Here is an 18,499-nt window from a genome sequence, read left to right as displayed (position 1 = left end):
AAAGCTTAGTTTACACTACACAAGTTAAGCCCTGATTTGCTACTCGCCAAGAGTTTTGGGAGTTTTCCCTTTAAAAGTAAATTGTGAGGCAGGAAGAGTTTCCAAAGTAAAGCAAACTAAAAACTCTGCATTTAAGACAGTAAAGAGTTTCTGTGGGACCTCAGGAAACTAAAAGGAAGAGACGCCTAAGCTCCGATACTCAAGCTGAATTCAGATGACGCTCATTAAGTTACCAAATCATTATCAATATTTAGCAAGTGGTAAAACAATGCAAGTGGAGGATATGAATAATAGAAGACAGATTTGTTTGTTCTGTTAGCAGGATGGAAATTAAAGTACATTCACTATTAACCTGGTACGTTGTTTGTCATTTATCCACAATCACAACTTGTAAGTATTGTGTTAGTTTCCGTTGTTTACCAGCAGTGCCATTCTACGAGCCGTTTGAACCAAAGTGGTAATAAACTCCAACCTCACAAGATGACGAGGACTGCCTGAAAAGAGTCATAGCAGGAAAAGTGCAGGTTTAATCATGTATTATTTAGGTGTGTCTGTTACCGGGTCCAGGTCTTGTTCGTGCTCGCTCACCGGACCGACTTACGGTGGCACCTAAACTGAACAGAGCCATTGGGAATGTTATTGTTACAACCTGTGATTTTATCTGCTACAACAACAAGAAGGTCTATTCACTCCTGCAAAAGAATGGAATTTCCTGCAGTAAGAAATGCACTGCCTTAACCGATCCATTCACCTTTGCTGTACTAATCATACACATTTAAAACAAATCTTTATCAAGCCCTTGGTGACTGATTCTCGTAAGTCAGACAGAAAAGTCTACACAGATGCATTTCCTTGTCTTGAGCCAGATTAGTGTTTGAGGTCTGTTGATTCGAGGTTAAGTAAAACAATATGAATCCATATGTATTTCAGCCAGAACTAGGGAACTCATGTGCACCAAACTGCTGCAAGGCCTTTGAAGCAGCTGCAGAAGTGTTGAGTTTGCATTAAAATGTGCTTATGTATGCAAACTATAGCTACAGTTGATATGTTCTGCAGAAGGTAACAGTCCATGAAATGTCAGGACTCAAGAATAAAAATGGGTAAATGGGAGAGTGAAATAAATTCATGTTGTTTCTTAATGTGTTCAGTTGAACTTGATAGTGACATTGGTCCATTTAAATATCAGTTCATTTCACCTTTTATATTGTTTTAAAGGCTTAACTGGTGCCATTTCAGCTCTTCTTTTTAACAAAATAATTATAACAAAAATATTGAAATTGTGTAAAAAGTCAGTTGTTAAATTATTGAATCTGGCAGGTAATTGTTTTTTTACATTCTTCCAAATTGATGTACTCTGGCTGCCAAAAGACACAAACTGGCAGGTGACTTTTGTGAATTATCAACTAGTGTAGCTGTTGAACCACAGAAGGGTTCATTTCCCCATTGTGTTTCTCAAATGATGCCCTCTGTGCCAGAGGCCCGTCTACTTAGCCAACTTGTGGGTCCTGCTGTACAGAGAGCCACAAATAAAACATTATTATTATTATTCCCTCACTGGAAGCTGGTTATAGCAGCTCTGAAAACTCATTTCCCTCTCCTCTTGTCCATGTGAATACCTCCTGATAGGGAAAGGGAAGGAGAAAGGAGCAATAACTGCATTTCATATGACGGGGAAATGAATCATTTCAACTGTGTGTGTGCATGCAGTGAGAGTGAATGTGTGCGTAAATGTGTAATGCATTGTGTGTGCGCGATTGGGCGTTGTGATACACAAGGTGAGCACAGATTGGAGCATCGATCTTGTTTCCTCAAAACGAAAGAGTGAGAGAAATTGCGATAGAAACTAAGAAATAGAAACATGATTCAGTAGCAAAGAAAGTTGCAATGAAGATAATTGACTTTGGAAAATTGTCCGTCTGGATAGAATAGGGTTGTATTTTACTATCATCCTGTTTAATCTCTCTGAAAGTTTTTCTTAATTTTAGTCAGTCACGGTGTTGTTGACGACCGCACAGGGCAGAAAATATGAAAAACAAACAAACAACTGAAGCATCAACATCTAAACTCTGTGTTTCCCTGTATCGCCTTGCTGTCTCTCATTCACACATTACAGTACCTCCAGACTAGTTATGGTGGTCCTTTTTTTTTTTTTTTAAAGGTGTCTCAATAGGTTTAGCTGCTGCCCCCGTCTGCAGCAGTACACTGCTTAGCTTCCGGTTCAGTACTCCTGCCTGCTTCTTCAAACTGGGGGCACACCGACCGGATGTACTCCAGCTAACGCACTGATGAAGAAGTAGCTCATAGAACCAAACCTCAAAAGCCCCGAACGCTCCCTTTGAGGTTAAGTTGGCCAAATATCACATACACAACCCCCACTGATAGACACGCTTAAATAATCCTAATAATCAACTGAAAAGCAATTTCTTTATAAAACAGAAATTCATTAATTTTGATCTGATTTAAGAACACAATGACAAAAAACGTTCTTTCAGAACCCGACAAACTGGGGACTGAAATATTCAAACTTTTCTCATCATTATATGTCTTTTCATCTAAAAACACAATGCCAAATCTGTTCATGCCAACACAAGCTGGCATGTCACAACCAGTTGTAACGTTGTGCGAAGACATGAAGCGAGACATGGGCAAAATCATCACTATGTATAAAAAGAGTATCTTGTGTATTGGATTTTTAATATTGACTGTTAGAGCAATTCCAAATGATGCAGTACGATTAATTGTATCTTAAATATTTACCATTAACAATACAACTGTCTATTTCAGTCAACTTTTTACAATAAAAAATGTATTTATTTATTACTTTTTTTAAACAAATTTAAGTTTTGAATGATTTCCAGGATGCATGTTTTGGTTCTATCACGGTTATGTGACCCAGATCATGTAATAACAAAAATACAGAGCCTATGAAGAAAACAACGGCTCCTTGATAGCATAAAACATTTTTTGTATCCCCCCTTGTCATTTTTATTGCTATGAACGTGTTTAGGGTCAAGTGCCAACAACTAACAATTGAAATAATATTATATAGAAGTAACAATAATCACTTATATAATTTCAATTTGGTAACCTGCTCCTACCAGACTCTCGTACATTTCATTTGTACAGAGAGTGTGGCCCCTCTCCATTGACAAGTGTTAACTTGGGTACTCTGTTGGAGTTTAAAACAATTGACTGTGCTCACATCTTTCTCCGCCTCCATTAGTACGGAACTCACCAAAGGTTAACAAACCTCAACGTCATCGTTCTCCGCCACTCCCTCTATTCTTACCTCTGATTGATATAGTACATTGAATATATTTTATAACAGACCGCCAAATATTTGGCCGGAGAAAACCCTGCGAACATACCGCAAACCTAGACAGAGTACTGAAGGAAAATGAAAATTGAGCGTAAGTACGTAGGAGGGCAGAGCGAGGCTAACAATTACAAAGCAAAATCAACAATTATTAATTAAAGATCTAAAAGTCACAGTCAGTGATAAGGACCGCCTGTAAAATTAAAACCACAAAATTATTAAACTGACATCCAATGAATCGATCCCTTTGAAACTGAAATCAAGTTAACATTTTGACCTTACAGAGATAGAATGGGGATAAAAACGTTTATTAAAATAAAAGTGTAGTAGTTCTTTCACCAGCCTTGCATCTACATGTCATGTGCATATAATAGGCCTCAAAACTACAAGGAAATAATTATTTTTAGGCAATTTTTAAGCATAGTTTGGCAGATTTTTGAAGTAAAAGTGAGTCTGAAGAGCTAATAGTTGTACAGAGCCTCAAAACAACAAAGCAAACAACAAAGCATCAGTCAGTGTGAGTGTGATTGCACTCAACCATATAGTGTTAATAAAGCACCAGAACTAACAATCTGTTGAGACACATGGATGTTTTTTTGAGTGAATCTTCTAATCTCTTACAGGCAGAAACTTCTATAAAATAACAGATTTTGAATTGTGTGATATCTAATAATGTTCATCTAGTCCATCATACAGCACACCACTCACACAAAACCTGTCCACCTGCCCTGAGATGGTTTACATTAATACATTACAGAGAAAGGGAGAGAGAGAGAGAAACAGAGAGAGATACAGAAAGAGAGAGACAGAGAGAAAGAAACAATGGGAGACAGAGAAAAAGAGAGAGAGAGAGAGAGAGAGAGAGAAAGAGAGAGAGAGAGAGAGAGAGAGAGAGAGAGGGGCAAAGTGTCCTTCAGTGTTCAACAAACCAACAGATTGTTTCCTCTCATGTTTGGACTTCTGAAGGCAGAAACTTCATAAAGATCCCCTGCCAACCTGCCTGAGGACACGGGCACACTCCAACCACACTGCTTCAAAGGCTCTCTAAAGGCTCACTCAGTGTGTGTGTGTGTGTGTGTGTGTGTGTTCGTTCTTGCCTTTGTAAAAGAAATACAATTTTTCTTGTGTGCAGATGAGGGTCTGCACCTGCGTGTGTGTGTGTGTGTGTGTGTGTGTGTCTCAACAGGAGTGCCATTCCTTGTTCAGGAAGCAGTGTGCTAGGTAAACAGGAGTGCAGGCTAATCCTGTGAGAAATGGGAAGTCTGCATTAGCATTTGAATCGTGCACTGTGCCACAAGTACTGCTGACAGAACTAACACACATCCTCATTCCTGACTTAGACTCGCACACAAATACACTGCAGATATTCAGAGCTGAAAGGGAAGATGTTTTGATAGCAAGGCAGAAACATGTAGCTTATATGTATACACAAACACAACACACAATGCATAATCACAGCAACAAATATGATGGTGTCTGAAAGAAAACCTTGCTTTTCCAAATTTTATTAACTGTGATACAGTGCAATTATAATTTGGATTTTTTTGTTATTCCAAACCTAAAGGATAGAAGGTCCATAAACTGGCAAGTTTGGGCAAATTTTCAAAGAAAATTTTAAGTAATTCAAGAGTTTTACATGCATTTTGGCCACCTGGACCTTGTTTTAGTTTTGGACTTTTGGCTCATAGCCCCTGCCCTCCAAAAGTCCCGGCTTCAAAAGTGGACTTCATGATGAGCCAAGAACTAGCGGGTTGGAGTTTTCAGTGCTGAATGACACGGATCCATCACAAGCCTCAAGACTGTGAAGCCTTTATTCACACAGAAGCATTGGCTACCAGTAGTATCAATATTACGTAGTAGACGTCCCAACTAGCAATAAAGTATAGAGAACATTAGGGCTGTGCAGTTAATCAAATGTTGAACACAACATTGATTTTGGCTCCTGAATGTTAATGTTTTGATATTAGAACTTGAGAGCTTTAGTAGATTATCAGTTGGTTTTTTTTAGGGGCAAAACACGGTGAAGAGCAGGATATCCCAGTACTACAAAACAGACGCGGACTTGGACAGCAGACATGGTTCAGCTTAAACTACATTAGGTGTCTGCATACACTGATGTGTATGTGTCTCACGCATATTGGTCGGCATGTACAGTGAGGAAAATAAGTATTTAAACACCCTGCTATTTTGCACGTTCTCCCACTTAGAAATTATGGAGGGGTCTAAAATTGTCATCGTAGGGGCATGTCCACTGTGAGAGACATATTCAAAAAAAGAAAATCCAGAAATCACAATGTAGGATTTTTTAACTATTTATTTGTATGATACAGCTGCAAATAAGTATTTGAACATCTGTCTATCAGCTAGAATTCTGAGCCTCAAAGACCTGATAGTCTGCCTTCAAAATGTCCACCTCCACTCCATTTATTATCCTTAATTAGATGCACCTGTTTGAGGTCGTTAGCTGCAGAGACACCTGTCCACCCCATACAATCGGTAAGAATCCAACTACTAACATGGCCAAGACCAAAGAGCTGTCCAAAGACACTAGAGACTAAATTGTCCACCTCCACAAGGCTGGAAAGGGCTACGGGGACATGTCCAAGCAGCTTGGTGAAAAAAGGTCCACTGTTGGAGCAATCATTAGAAAATGGAAGAAGAATCTAAACATAATTGTCAATCTCCTCGGACTGAGGCTCCATGCAAGATCTCACCTCGTGGGGTCTCAGTGATCCTAAGAAAGGTGAGAAATCAGCCCAGAACTACACGGGAGGAGCTGGTCAATGACCTGAAAAGAGCTGGGACCACGGTTTCCAAGGTTACTGTTGGTAATACACTAAGACGTCATGGTTTGAAATCATGCATGGCACGGAAGGTTTGCCTGCTTAAACCAGACCATTTCAAGGCCCGTCTTAAGTTTGCCAACAACCATGGATGGGGAGGGGTAGGGGACAGGATAAACAGAAGGTAAAGGAAAAGACCACAGGACGGGGAGTGGGAAGGAGAGGAGAAGGGTATGGGAAAAGGGAGGAAAAAAAAAAGAAAAATGTCATGTTTTACTTTGTCCCTGTGTTCAATGTACTGTTGTAGATGGTTGACTAAATAAAGTTATAAAAAAAAAAAAAGTTTGCCAACAACCATTTGGATGAGTTAGAGGAGTCAAGGGAGAAAGTCATGTGGTCAGATGAGACCAAAATAGAACTTTTTGGTCATATTTACACTAACCGTGTTTGGAGGATGAAGGTTGATGAGGACCATTCAAGAACACCATCCCTACTGTGAAGCATGGGGGGGGGGGGGGGGGGGGGGGGGGGGGGGGGGGGGGGGGGGGGGGGGGGCGACTGCACTGTATTAAGGAGAGGATGACCAGGGCCATGTATTGCAAGATTTTGGGGAACAACCTCCTTCCCTCAGTTAGAGCATTGAAGATGGGTCGAGGCTGGGTCTTCCAACATGACAATGACCCGAAGGACACAGTCAGGATAACCAAGGAGGGGCTCTGGAAGAAGCAGATCAAAGTTCTGGTGTGGCCTTGCCAGTCTCCAGACCTAAACCCAATACAGAATCTTTGGAGGGAGCTCAAACTCCGTGTTTCTCAGCAACAGCCCAGAAACCTGACTGATCTAGAGAAGATCTGTGTGAAGGAGTGGGTCAAAATCCCTTCTGCAGTGTGTGCAAACCTGGACAAAAACTACAGGAAACGTTTGACCTCTGGAATTGCAAACAAAGGCTACTGTACCAAATATTAACATTGATTTTCTCAGGTGTTCAAATACTTATTTGCAGCTGTATCATACAAATAAATAGTTTAAAAAAAAACCATACATTGTGATTTCTGGATATTTTTTTTTAGATTATGTCTCTCACAGTGGACATGCACCTACAATGACAATTTCAGACCCCTCCATGATTTGTAAGTAGGAGAACTTGCAAAATAGCAGGGTGTTCAAATACTTATTTTCCTCACGTTATGTACCTTCACATGGATGGTCTATACGGATCCTCACAAAGTGACAGGCAGGTGAAGATTTTAGAATTTACATTACACAGGAAGTGTGTTTTGCCCTTAAGGGAACAGCTTTCAGAGTGCATCATTAGGTTATTACATTGCAAGAGTTAACCTGTTTTATTCCATTACATTAAAAGACATTAGACTAAGCTCCCTGCGTTCTAAGTTTAGCTTAGCCGACACACACCTCCCATGTTATTTTTCTGTTTTGGCTCAAATATTTCTCTAATTAGAACTGAATCATATCCCCAATCCTGTTTGAACTATGTTTGAATCACATACCACAGCACCAGAAGGGCCTGATTTAGGTTTCTTTTATATGAACAGACTGTGGTCATGGTAATGATGATACAAGGCGGTCTGTACCTGCCGACAGAGCCTACAGTTTTACGCTGGGTGTGAAAAATTGTAGGATTAAGTTGGCAAGTCTGTATCTGGCAAGGGTGTTAGCCGAGGTGTGTGACAGCATGTGTGTCCTGACTTGAAAATTATGCACTCACTCTTACACCAACTGTCCTGCTGAATGAACAGAGATTCTCTCCTTAGCTTGTAGGCTCAGATCTCACAGAACAAGTCCACACAAGACAAGACAGCTAATTGGTTGCAGCTGTTTCTACCACTTCTACTAAAGCACTTTAATTGCATTTTAAATTTCACATTTGAGGCAATTATCAGATCAATTTACAATGACAGCAACAGCAGATTAAGCTTCAATGCCTAAATTACCCACAATTTGAAAAGCACCTCCTACTCATGCAAAATTAAGGCAACCCTCAAAATTATATGAAACAGTAACTCATCTTTAAGAATTGCTGATGTCTTGAGAGCTTTATTGACCCATAATTATTATACTTATACTAACTGGCTTCTTTATTTCTCACAAATATGTCAATACGCTGTTCCTCCACTCCCTTCCCTGCAGTTGCTGCACGCATCCATTTCAAGATACTAGTACTTGCATACCAGCCAGGATCAGATCAGGCCAAGCCTACATCCAAGATATGGTCTAACCTTACACTACAGCCTGTCTACCCCGCTCTGTATCAGCCAATTTTCTTGCTGCCTGCTCATAGCGAGAGACACCCAATCACTCAATACAATCCTGACTGTTTGCTGTCCGGGCCCCAGAATGGAGGAATGAGCTCCCCATTGATATCGGGATGGCTGAAATCCTACACATCTTCAGGCTTAGGCTAAAAACACATCGGTTCTGACTGCAACATTTTAAACTAACCATAATTTCAGCTCTGCCTGCCCATCCCTCACCCCCTCCACTACTCAACACCTGCCCGTCCTTACCTGTCTAGTAGAGGCCACAGCAGAGGTTGATGCTCCCGTACAACACCCTGACCCCTTTCATGTGTCTGCCCAGCTGCTTCCCAGTAGTCATGTAAAGTATATGCAGTATGTCTTCAACATACTGAGAAAAAGAAGAAGTCTACAGACATGTTAGTTGTTTTCTGAGGCTGTACTTGTCAATGTTAACAGTCTTATTTAGCGTGCTCACACTTTCTAATTAGCCCTTTATGAAAAGTTGCAATATGGACTAGCGTATTATTTAAATTGTTGTATGGAAAATATTTGTTAAAAAGTAAAAAAATGTCAAAATACCATTCTGACTTGAAGGTGATCTAAGCGATGTCGCGCGTTTTTTAGCCTAATGTCTTTTGTCACATACACATACAAGCATGCACACACGCACACACACATACAATTAAATTACACAGAACTGGGTGTTGTTCACCTTTAAGGTTTAAAGTGACTCAAAAATAAAGCAATCAATTATGATTCTGGTACAAGTAAAGCCCCTTTCACACATCCACCGCAAACTAGTTTTCCAGACATTAAACGGCTGACTTGTATGTGAGAACTCAAAAGGCCGAATTAGTTGGATCGGACATCAATCAAATTAAAATGCAACAGTCTTATCCCAGCCAGGTCCCTAAAGTAGCAGCAAAGTTAAGCGTGTTGATCACGTTTCTATCAGCTCGGTCAGAACTGGGACAAAAATCCCATGGTAAAGAACGTTTATGATTTACAGGAAGACACCAACAAAAACTAGAAACACAACAAGATTCATGACCTTCTGGCGGTGCGGACCAACGCCAAAGAAACGGCAAGAGACTGTTTTTTATGAGCAAATTTTAAACTGGCTCCCCGCATCACGTCCTGCCTCCTGCACGCTCTACCCAGGTCCACACCCTCGCCTAACCAAACATAGTCTTTCCAGTAAGTAAAAACTCACCAAACACGGACAATCTTCTGTTGTGTTTTACATGTGTGAAGGGAAAAATCCGGACAATGTTGGGACCAAAATCGTCAGACGTTGTCAAAAGTTCATATGGGAAAACCTTAAAAGTGTCATTATTTAAGCAGAACTACTAATCTTCAGGAGTGAAACCTCACATCCCTCTTTACAGTAATTCACCTCCTGTATCATACAATAACGTTCTTAGATGGGCTAATGTTGTCTGTAGTTGAAAGGACTTACTTTAGATTCTCTTCCAATATCCCTGTAAAGGCATAAGTGTCTGTAATTTTACATGAAGTGGCGTTTATTTTACAATATATGTACAATATGTCCTCTCCTCTCTAAATATTTCCAACAGAAAAGTGTTTCTACTAGATGTGGCCTGTTCAAGGATTTGTGTGTGTGCGCTTGTCGTTCAATAAAACAAGGTAAGAGAGGCAGGATCAATACAATTTATCCCAACAGCCACAGTTAACATGCCGCAGGTCTTTTGCATAACAGAGATCCTGCAGTGCACGCTGGGCGCAGACATCAAGCCGGGTCGAAAATGAACACAATTATCTTCAAAAAGGAGCCACAGCAATCTGATCAGGTTTTATGATAATACTCCCTATAGCGGATTCATGTGTATATTATAGGAATAGCACTTAAAGTATTATATTATATGATAAAAAAAAGTTGAGTATAACATCACTAAAGCGCCACGACAGATATTTTGGATATCCTGTGATGGCATACATGGAGGAGATAAATGCTCCCTGATACCCAAAAATTTACATTGGGAGCTGACAGAGGAAATCCAAGGAGGAAATACTACATTACCCAACTAAGGTTGGCCTACATTTCAGACGGGAATGTACTTTTTACTATTCTAAATTAGTGGAAGATTGAGAACTCAGCAGGAATTTTAAAAGAATTTTTCATGAAACCATTTAAATTGCTTATTTGTGCCAATTAGATGCACCTGAGCCAACTACAACAACTAAACATAGGACTACATTAACTCGTCCATTAGTTACTTCCCTTAAAGGCATTTTACTGCCAATTTGTTTGATTTCACTCAATTTCAAATGAAGGAGTTTTTTGTTGTGGTGTTGCTACATTGACTCCAGACTTGAATACTTTTCCCAGCAGTGACTAGGACACACTATCCATGAGGTTTAAGACTACACGTATCTCAGCCAAATTACAACTCTTTATAGGGATGCAAACGCCATAAAACAACCACTAATGTCACTATTAACTCGTGACTGATGCACTTCCGTAAGTTATGGGTTTACTATAGGAGCTACAGCTTGCAGTGTGACTGATGTTAACTCCACAGACACAGTGGAAGTCCCCACAGGGATATAATGGCATCTTTTATTTTGCGCACACAGTAGGAGAGGTGGTGGGCTTGTGTCTCTACTTCACCTGGTTGGACGCTGTCTCTCTGCCTCCCGCTCCTCCTCCTCCTCCACCCCCTACTCCGGTACCGAGCTCCGGCAGCCTCCTCCGGCTCAGCACCAGCAGGTAAACCAGCGCCCCCAGCCACACCAGCACCGCCACGGCCACCGCCAGCTTCCGACAGAGACGCTTCATTTTCCGGTCAGGAGGAGCCGGCGGCGCCCGCTGCCCGGCTGCTGTCAGAATCCCATTATACAGAAGCGAGGAAACAAATAAAACAAGCAGCCTAAACCGGACTACCGCCACTAACTAACACACCGGTGGCCCGCTCCCGCTGACGGTGAAACACTGACTACACAGCGCGCTTTCCTTCACTCTCTCTCTCTCTCTCTCTCTCTCAACTCACTGAGGCTCGAGCGCTTCTCTGACACGCCTGCCGTATGCGCGTGCGAGTCTGTGTCTGTGTGACACAGTGTGTTTCGCTGAGGGAGTCCTGGACCCTCCTGAAGGTTTGAATGGGAGAGCATGGAGCTCCACCTGCCGACACCCACAACTCCTCCACTAAAGTAGAACACAATGGAAGACAGAAAATCACAGACAGAGGAAAGAGAAGACGATTCAATTTAAATAACTATTTGTCCGCGAGGGGCAATTAGACAAAAGGTAATCAACAAAAAGTAAAACTGACAATGGATTAATAAGTTGTGCCATTTTTTTTAACATGCCAATAATCGTTTTCAAATCTTTAGGCATACACTCCACAAGAAAGGGAATGACACTTCCTCATTGGCTTTCTATTGTACAGATTTACTTTGGACTGTTGGTCAGACAAAGGAAGTAGAAGGAATCTTACTTTCTTGACCAAAATGATTAATAAAGAAAATAGGCAGATTAATGAGAAATGGAAAATGTTTTTATAACAGACAGAACAGTTCAGGTTTCTAATGTACATGCCTGTCTCTCTAATCGCTGTTTTTATTTGATTTTAACCCAAATCTAAATTAACGTAGGCCATACATTTAGATCAAGGACATCTAACATTAAATACAGAGAGATGGGGGGAGGAGAGTGTAAAAAAGAAGAATGTACAAAAAAGAAATCAGTAATCTAGTGAGGGTGAATACAGCACATAAGTATTATTATTATTAGGTTCACCTTGATCCAGTGTTTTGATTTCTGTTATTTCATTAGAAACATTAGGGTCCCAGATAAAAACACCCATGTCTTTGGAGGTTTTCTGCCCATGGATACTGGGTGAAATCAACTCAGTATTGCCATTGATTTTCTGTGTGTAGACTGAGGAGAAAACCAAAATAAATATGCCTTGGAGAAAGAGAGGAGAGGGGAACTGAGAAGAAAACAGGGGTGGGATAGGAAGAGGAGGAGAGCAAAGATCTCTTTTTATGTTGCAGTCACGCGTACAAACAAGCTGACAAGAAGAAAACATTTTATCTCAATAAAGAATCAGACACACCACTGGTTCCATCTCAACATTATTAATCAAATAAGTGGAACCAACATTTTAAAAAATCCTTATTAGAAAGGTGAATCCGAGTTAACATATCTTTACAGTCCTAGCTCGCCATCTAGTGTTAAAGCAGAGTAACTGTCCTTTCTCCGTCTCTAGACAGAAGAACTTGACTGATCCCAAATGTGGAAACTCTGGTGTCACAGACATCAAATTTACACATTTGCATGTACGCGTGCGTTGTTGTTTTAAGTGCAAACTGAAATCCGGTGAAGGCAGTTAATACACAAATGTACAAAAGCAAGGAAAACAGCCTTTGATACAAACACTGGAGGGGTTGACACCGAATTATATTAACACCTCCAGCACTGATGCACTGTGAGTCACGTGAGATTGTTGACAGCTCAACACGTTTAAATTGTTCAAACCATAATTAACATTCACCTCAGCCTCCTAGTTGTATGGCAGCGATCAGGAATTTCTGACAGTGGAGTTATCTTGGTAGAAGATGAACTGCAGAAGAGTCAGACAGGTGGCAACAAACTTTAAATATCTAATATTATCTCCTATTTGGTCAATCCAGCTGATCTAAAGGAAGATATACAATGTTTGTATCTGGTTTCATATGTAGAGTAGGCCATTGACACCCACACACACACAAAGACAAGTGTGTGTGCCTTTTCAAATCACGTCCAATCAAATTCACCCCAAGCAGACTCCAATCAAGGTGTATAATCACCTCAATGATGAACAAGAAAAATAGGAGGTAACTAAGCTAAATATGTGTCATAACAAAAAGTCGGAATACTTCTGTCAATGTAATATTTCAGTTTTTTTCTTTTTTAATAAATGTGCTAAACATTATAAAATGCTTGGTCTTGGTCTTGTCACTATAAGGTACTGAGTGTAGGTTTCTGGCATAATGCTGCAACATCAAATGTACTTTCTGAATGAACTGCAGTTTCCTGTACCTTTACAGGGGACTTCCTCTTGTGGTTGAGGTCATCAGCATTGGAGACTGTTGGAAAAGCCCCCAGCAGAGCACTGAGCAAGAAGATTAGATGCAGATGTGGGGCTGAATCCCTGCAGCAACAAAGAATACAAGGAACAGAGATAAATAGTGCATGCTTTTAAATCAAACTTAAAAACATAGGTAGGTAAGTCCAAAAAAACATGACTCTACATCTACACATTTACATACACAACGGTAACGATGCTCGGCCTCGTGTTTCCGAAGCCCAACGGTTAGCAGAGGTGTAAGAAGTATAGGCTACTCAGATCCTTTAGGCTACTTTAACGTAAAAGAAGCAATAGCACATATACTCAAATAAAAGTCAGCATTTAAAACCTTAAAAGTATTTAATATTATCAGCTAAATATGTAAGTAGCCTATCATAAGTATGAGATAAGAGCTTATAACATTGTGACGTAAGGGCGTTTAAGCTTATTTAAATGAAAATTCATCTTATTTTACAAAAACATTTCTTTAACTTATTGCCTTAGGTTTCTTTTAAAGTATTTGTTTATAAGCATACATTGCTTCATGGCTGAAATTCGCAATACAAATAAACTTACCTTGTCGTAAATTAGCTTAAATCAGATGAACTGCTAACACTGAGCTATAGTTAGCTAGCTGAATGTTTCACAAATTTAGATAAACTGGTCGTTACCTGGTTGTAACGTCTCTATTTTCTTCACGTGTGTTGTACCTACCTGTTGACACTGTGTCAACTCTGTGAAGAAGGTTTACTTTCATGTACCACGTTTTTTGTAATGGCGGGAATTAGGTATTACGCAGTTTTGTTTGGTTTTCTGGACGTTAGCTTATGACAGCTGTAGTAGCCTCAACCACACTAATTAAGCCCAAAAAGTGCAGGTGTGTGGCCCCGCCCCCTTCAGTACACGGCAACCAATGAGATTCATCCAGAATGTATTCAGAAGCAGAACAATCTTTTTCAAGATCATTTTTTTGGGTTTTCCACCTTTAATTTTTAACAGTACAGTTAGAAAGGGGGGGGGGGGATTTCTGCAGTATCATCACAGGGGGGATTTGAACCCTTGCCCTCTGCATAAACCTCTCAGTAGGCTACATGTGCGCCCAATCTACCACTGAACCAACCTGGCCGCCAGCAGCAGACACGTAGGCCTACTAGGTGCAAGTGTTGACTGGATTTGGCCGTCATCCATCAAGTCAAAAATCCTGCCTTTGCTCGAATCTAGAAAGAGGCTGGTTGCTGCAACTTTTATGTCCATACTTAAATATCTTCCTTTGTTTTTTTGTACTATGTACAGTATGTGTGTGTGGATGTGTGCCTATGTGTGTTAATGTTGTGTATTGAGCATAGACTGTATAGTCTCTAAGGTATTACCGTAAGTTAATTGGACACCTTAATTTCCTTCTGGATGAATAAAGTATATCGATATATCGATTTATCAACATATACTTGACTATGGTGATGTTTTATGCTTTGTCTCAAAGTCTACATGCAGTGTGTACCATGGATCTCTGAGGTTCATCACTGGTTTTAAAGTCCTCACTCACCACTGTGAACTGTATGAACGTGTTGGATGGCCTCCTCTATCAACACGGAGACTTAAACACATTCATACACGAGGCTTTACAGTAGGTCTACTTCCATCCCATCTTCTGACCTGCGTCAGTGTAAATAGGAGCGGGACTCACAGTCTTCGTTTCCAGGATCTTTTCCAAAGGTTAGAACTGAGCTGCTGCTCCCGCTACATGGATCGAGTTCCAGTAATCCATGAAACTCAACGAGCTGGTCCCACTGGTCGCTGTTAAGAGGATGCTGATTAACTTCTAGCTGCAGATGTTTTTCCTGATGTGTTCAGGATTGTGCTCGACTTTGAGGGATTTGTGTTATTATGTATTTTGTGTTTGTGCACTCAAGTCTCTTCCTGGTAAAATAAAGGTAAATAATAAAAATTAAAAAAATCCATTGCTAGGATTTATTCTAATCCAGCTGTACAAAGTTAACTCAAGCACAATATTCTACTTAAGTACAATATTTAAGAATTATAAATTCCTTGAGGATGTACATTATATGCTACTTTATAATTCTACACAACTAAATATTTCAGATGAAAATATTGTATTTCTTCCAGCACTATCCATCAACCTTGTTTGCTAGTTATTTTTGGATTAAAGACCCCCTCCAATGAAAGTAAGTTTTTAAACTTACTAACAGAGTTTTTTTTAATGTGCTACAAGACCTGAGTGTCATTAGGGAAATGATCTGTCAGTTTTTTTCTTTCTTTTTTTGCCTTAAAACTGCAGACAGCCTGGGTTTCATGCATCACACAGCCTACCCCAGGAACCAATTTTAATATTAACCAAAACAACTAATCCTAGTGGTTTATACATTCTTTAAAACATGTCTGCAGGACTTGAATATTTCAGGCGTCATACAAAAACTATGAGGAGTTCATCAAATGATTCACGAAGGATGAAACCAGCAATATAAAAAGAAATTAAAATGAGTGCCACCTTAAACAGCTACATCATTTTAATAGTTGCTAGTCATTTTTGGTAGAAATAAAAGTATATTCTATAAAGAGGAACAGTACAGCACTGTCAGCGATATACTAAATAGGCTTGGAACCAAAAAACGTTTAAATGCTAAATAAAAAAGTCAAAATCCTTGGGAAAAGATGGTAGACAGAAGGAAGTAAAGCAATAACAGGTGGAATATAGTATAAAAAACTTTAAAAACAGTGACATAATTTGAAAAAAAGCGAGAAATTTGGAAAGCAGAAGGAAGGAAGGCAAGAACAGGTCCAAAGAAGGCGACAAAGGTCGCGTTTTTGGTAGAAAAAAAGGGAAGTGTAGTTTTGGACAACAGCCTTCTACAGTTGGTAGAGTGGGCGCACGTATGTAGAGGTTTTAGTCTTCAACGCAGTGGCCACAGGTTCAACTCCGACCTGTACCCCTCTCTCTCTCCTTTCATGGATTCATCTGTCCTCTGAAAACAAAGGCCTAAAAACGTATTAAAAACATTTTGCTAAATATCTCACCCGCCTCCCTTTGAGAAACACTGATTGAAACAAACATAATATATGATATGGAAATATAAACCTGACAAGACGCATCCGACTTCTTCATTAGTTATTTTTTCTTTTGATACTTTTAATTAAAAATTAAAAATCAACACTTTCGTGATGCTTTTTTAACTATTTCTTAGGTTTTTGTCACTTTTTTGATGTTTAACACTACGTAACACTACCTTATTGACTTCAGTTTTACAGTTATTTTGGGAATTTATGGTCAATAAACATTTATAGGAAATCATACCTAATGTTTGAGTTAAAAAAGCAGAAATTAAGAATTATTCAGACTAAAATTAAAGGAATGGATGTTGATGGATAATCACAGACTGGAATATGTCAACTTTTACTCAATATTAATTTCAAAAAACACTTCAATTGTTTTTCAAATGTTATAAAATTGAATAAGACGCCCCAAAATGAATGAAAGTAGAGATTTGTACTTGCCAAAGAGTGTTGTGTGGAATCAATGTTATTTTCGGGAATTAAAAAGAAAACTGATAAAGGAAAACGGGTCAACTTGACCCGAGGACAACATGAGGGTTAAATGCCAATTCTACTTTAACTCAAGGACCTGATTTCCACCACTAGTCTCCTCCATGCTGACTTCAGTGTTTAGCTTTGGATCGCATTCTTGCTTAAGTTCAATGAACTCAGGGTCCACCTACTTACTTGCTCTTGTACTTTCTAGCATATTACACAGTCCTCATCAGCAGATCCTTTTTCCAGAGAACTACAGTCAGGTCCTTCCTGTCCTCGTAGAGAGACTACAGTAATACATCCCGCGGTTAACGCTAACGAACCGGTTGTGTATTCTAAATGATGTATTAATTAGTACTAGCTCACTGTAATGACTAGGTCTGGGTATACCAAATTCAATACTTTTTAGGCACTCTCCAAATTGACTCTTAAGCACGGAGTATCGTAAAATGCCTCGTTATTCAATACCTTAGGAGTAAATGTAATCAACGTTAGTGAGCCAATCAGCATGCAGGAAAAACTCATTACAGAGACGGGGCTCACATTATAGGAGCTGAAAAACAAAAGGTTGGTGCCGTGATGGGACATATTGTAATTTCTTTTTGTTTTATAAAATTGGTATCAAATGTATTCTTAGGAACGGTATTGTAGCAAAGATATTTGAACATTACCCAGCCCTAGTAATGGGCTGAGTAATGACGAGGCTAAATAATGTCCTCTTATTCTGTATGTTAAAACAGGAAAAGTCAGGAGACACTGCAGATTTCATTGAGACATTTTGGAGGTAAGCAAAGTTATTCCTCAACAACAAAACTCTAAAATGTATAGTTTATTAATCCAGTTGGGATATCTGCCAACCCTTCAAACTGACCTCTCGTTCTGAGTTACTGTGATGTATTGATCGTTACTCCTGCTCGATGGCGGTTCACATTACAAGGCCAGTTTTGAGATACTGAATCGGGTCTTCTTTAATATTCGTATAAAAACATATATTTGTGTTTTTAAACTTGAATAGAATAGGGAAGAACACAAACTATGGTAGTTTAAGATCATGACCCACATGCATTAACTCTTGACATGTAAGCCACTAATAAGAAGATCTGCAGATATTATCTTCAGGATTTAGTTTCAGAGAAAAACCCATGTTTCAAACAAATGTAAGTAAAAAGAAAACAGATTAATACACACAACACATCCTCTAATCCAGTTTATTTTCCTTAGCAGAAAATGGAACACGATAAAATTAAAAGGAAAAAAAAAAATAGAGAATTATGTTCTTGCTTTTTTTTATACATTTAACTAAATATGCCACTCTATGCTAGGGTGTAAGTAACTCAAACTGATATAAGGTTAAATAATTTTTTTCTCTAAAAAGGTACAGAAAGATATTCCATTTCTTCCATCAGCACTCAAAAGGAACACGTTTTTTCAAAAGATCAAAATAAGAACCAGCTACGACATTTCTCCACATGCTCCCGTTCTCCTTCGCTGTGTTCTCATTGGGAAAGACGAGAGGGGGGGGGGGGG

The 18,499-nt window shown here is 39.5% G+C and overlaps 1 protein-coding gene across 1 annotated transcript in view; it reads right to left on the bottom strand.

Moving 5' to 3' along the window:
* galnt14 (UDP-N-acetyl-alpha-D-galactosamine:polypeptide N-acetylgalactosaminyltransferase 14 (GalNAc-T14)) overlaps nucleotides 1-11,437 on the bottom strand; it is a 158,390-nt gene extending 146,953 nt beyond the window's left edge. Inside the window, exon 1 of the mRNA XM_034899358.1 lies at nucleotides 10,990-11,437. Within this exon, the coding sequence (XP_034755249.1) occupies nucleotides 10,990-11,157 (168 nt within the window). The 5' untranslated portion in view covers nucleotides 11,158-11,437. The remainder of the gene's footprint in view (nucleotides 1-10,989) is intronic.
* Between the last annotated feature and the right edge of the window lie 7,062 nt (nucleotides 11,438-18,499).

The sequence above is a fragment of the Etheostoma cragini genome, chromosome 18 (genome assembly GCF_013103735.1).
Source record: "Etheostoma cragini isolate CJK2018 chromosome 18, CSU_Ecrag_1.0, whole genome shotgun sequence".
Lineage (NCBI taxonomy): Eukaryota > Metazoa > Chordata > Actinopteri > Perciformes > Percidae > Etheostoma > Etheostoma cragini.
This window is presented reverse-complemented; position numbering and strand designations above follow the sequence as displayed.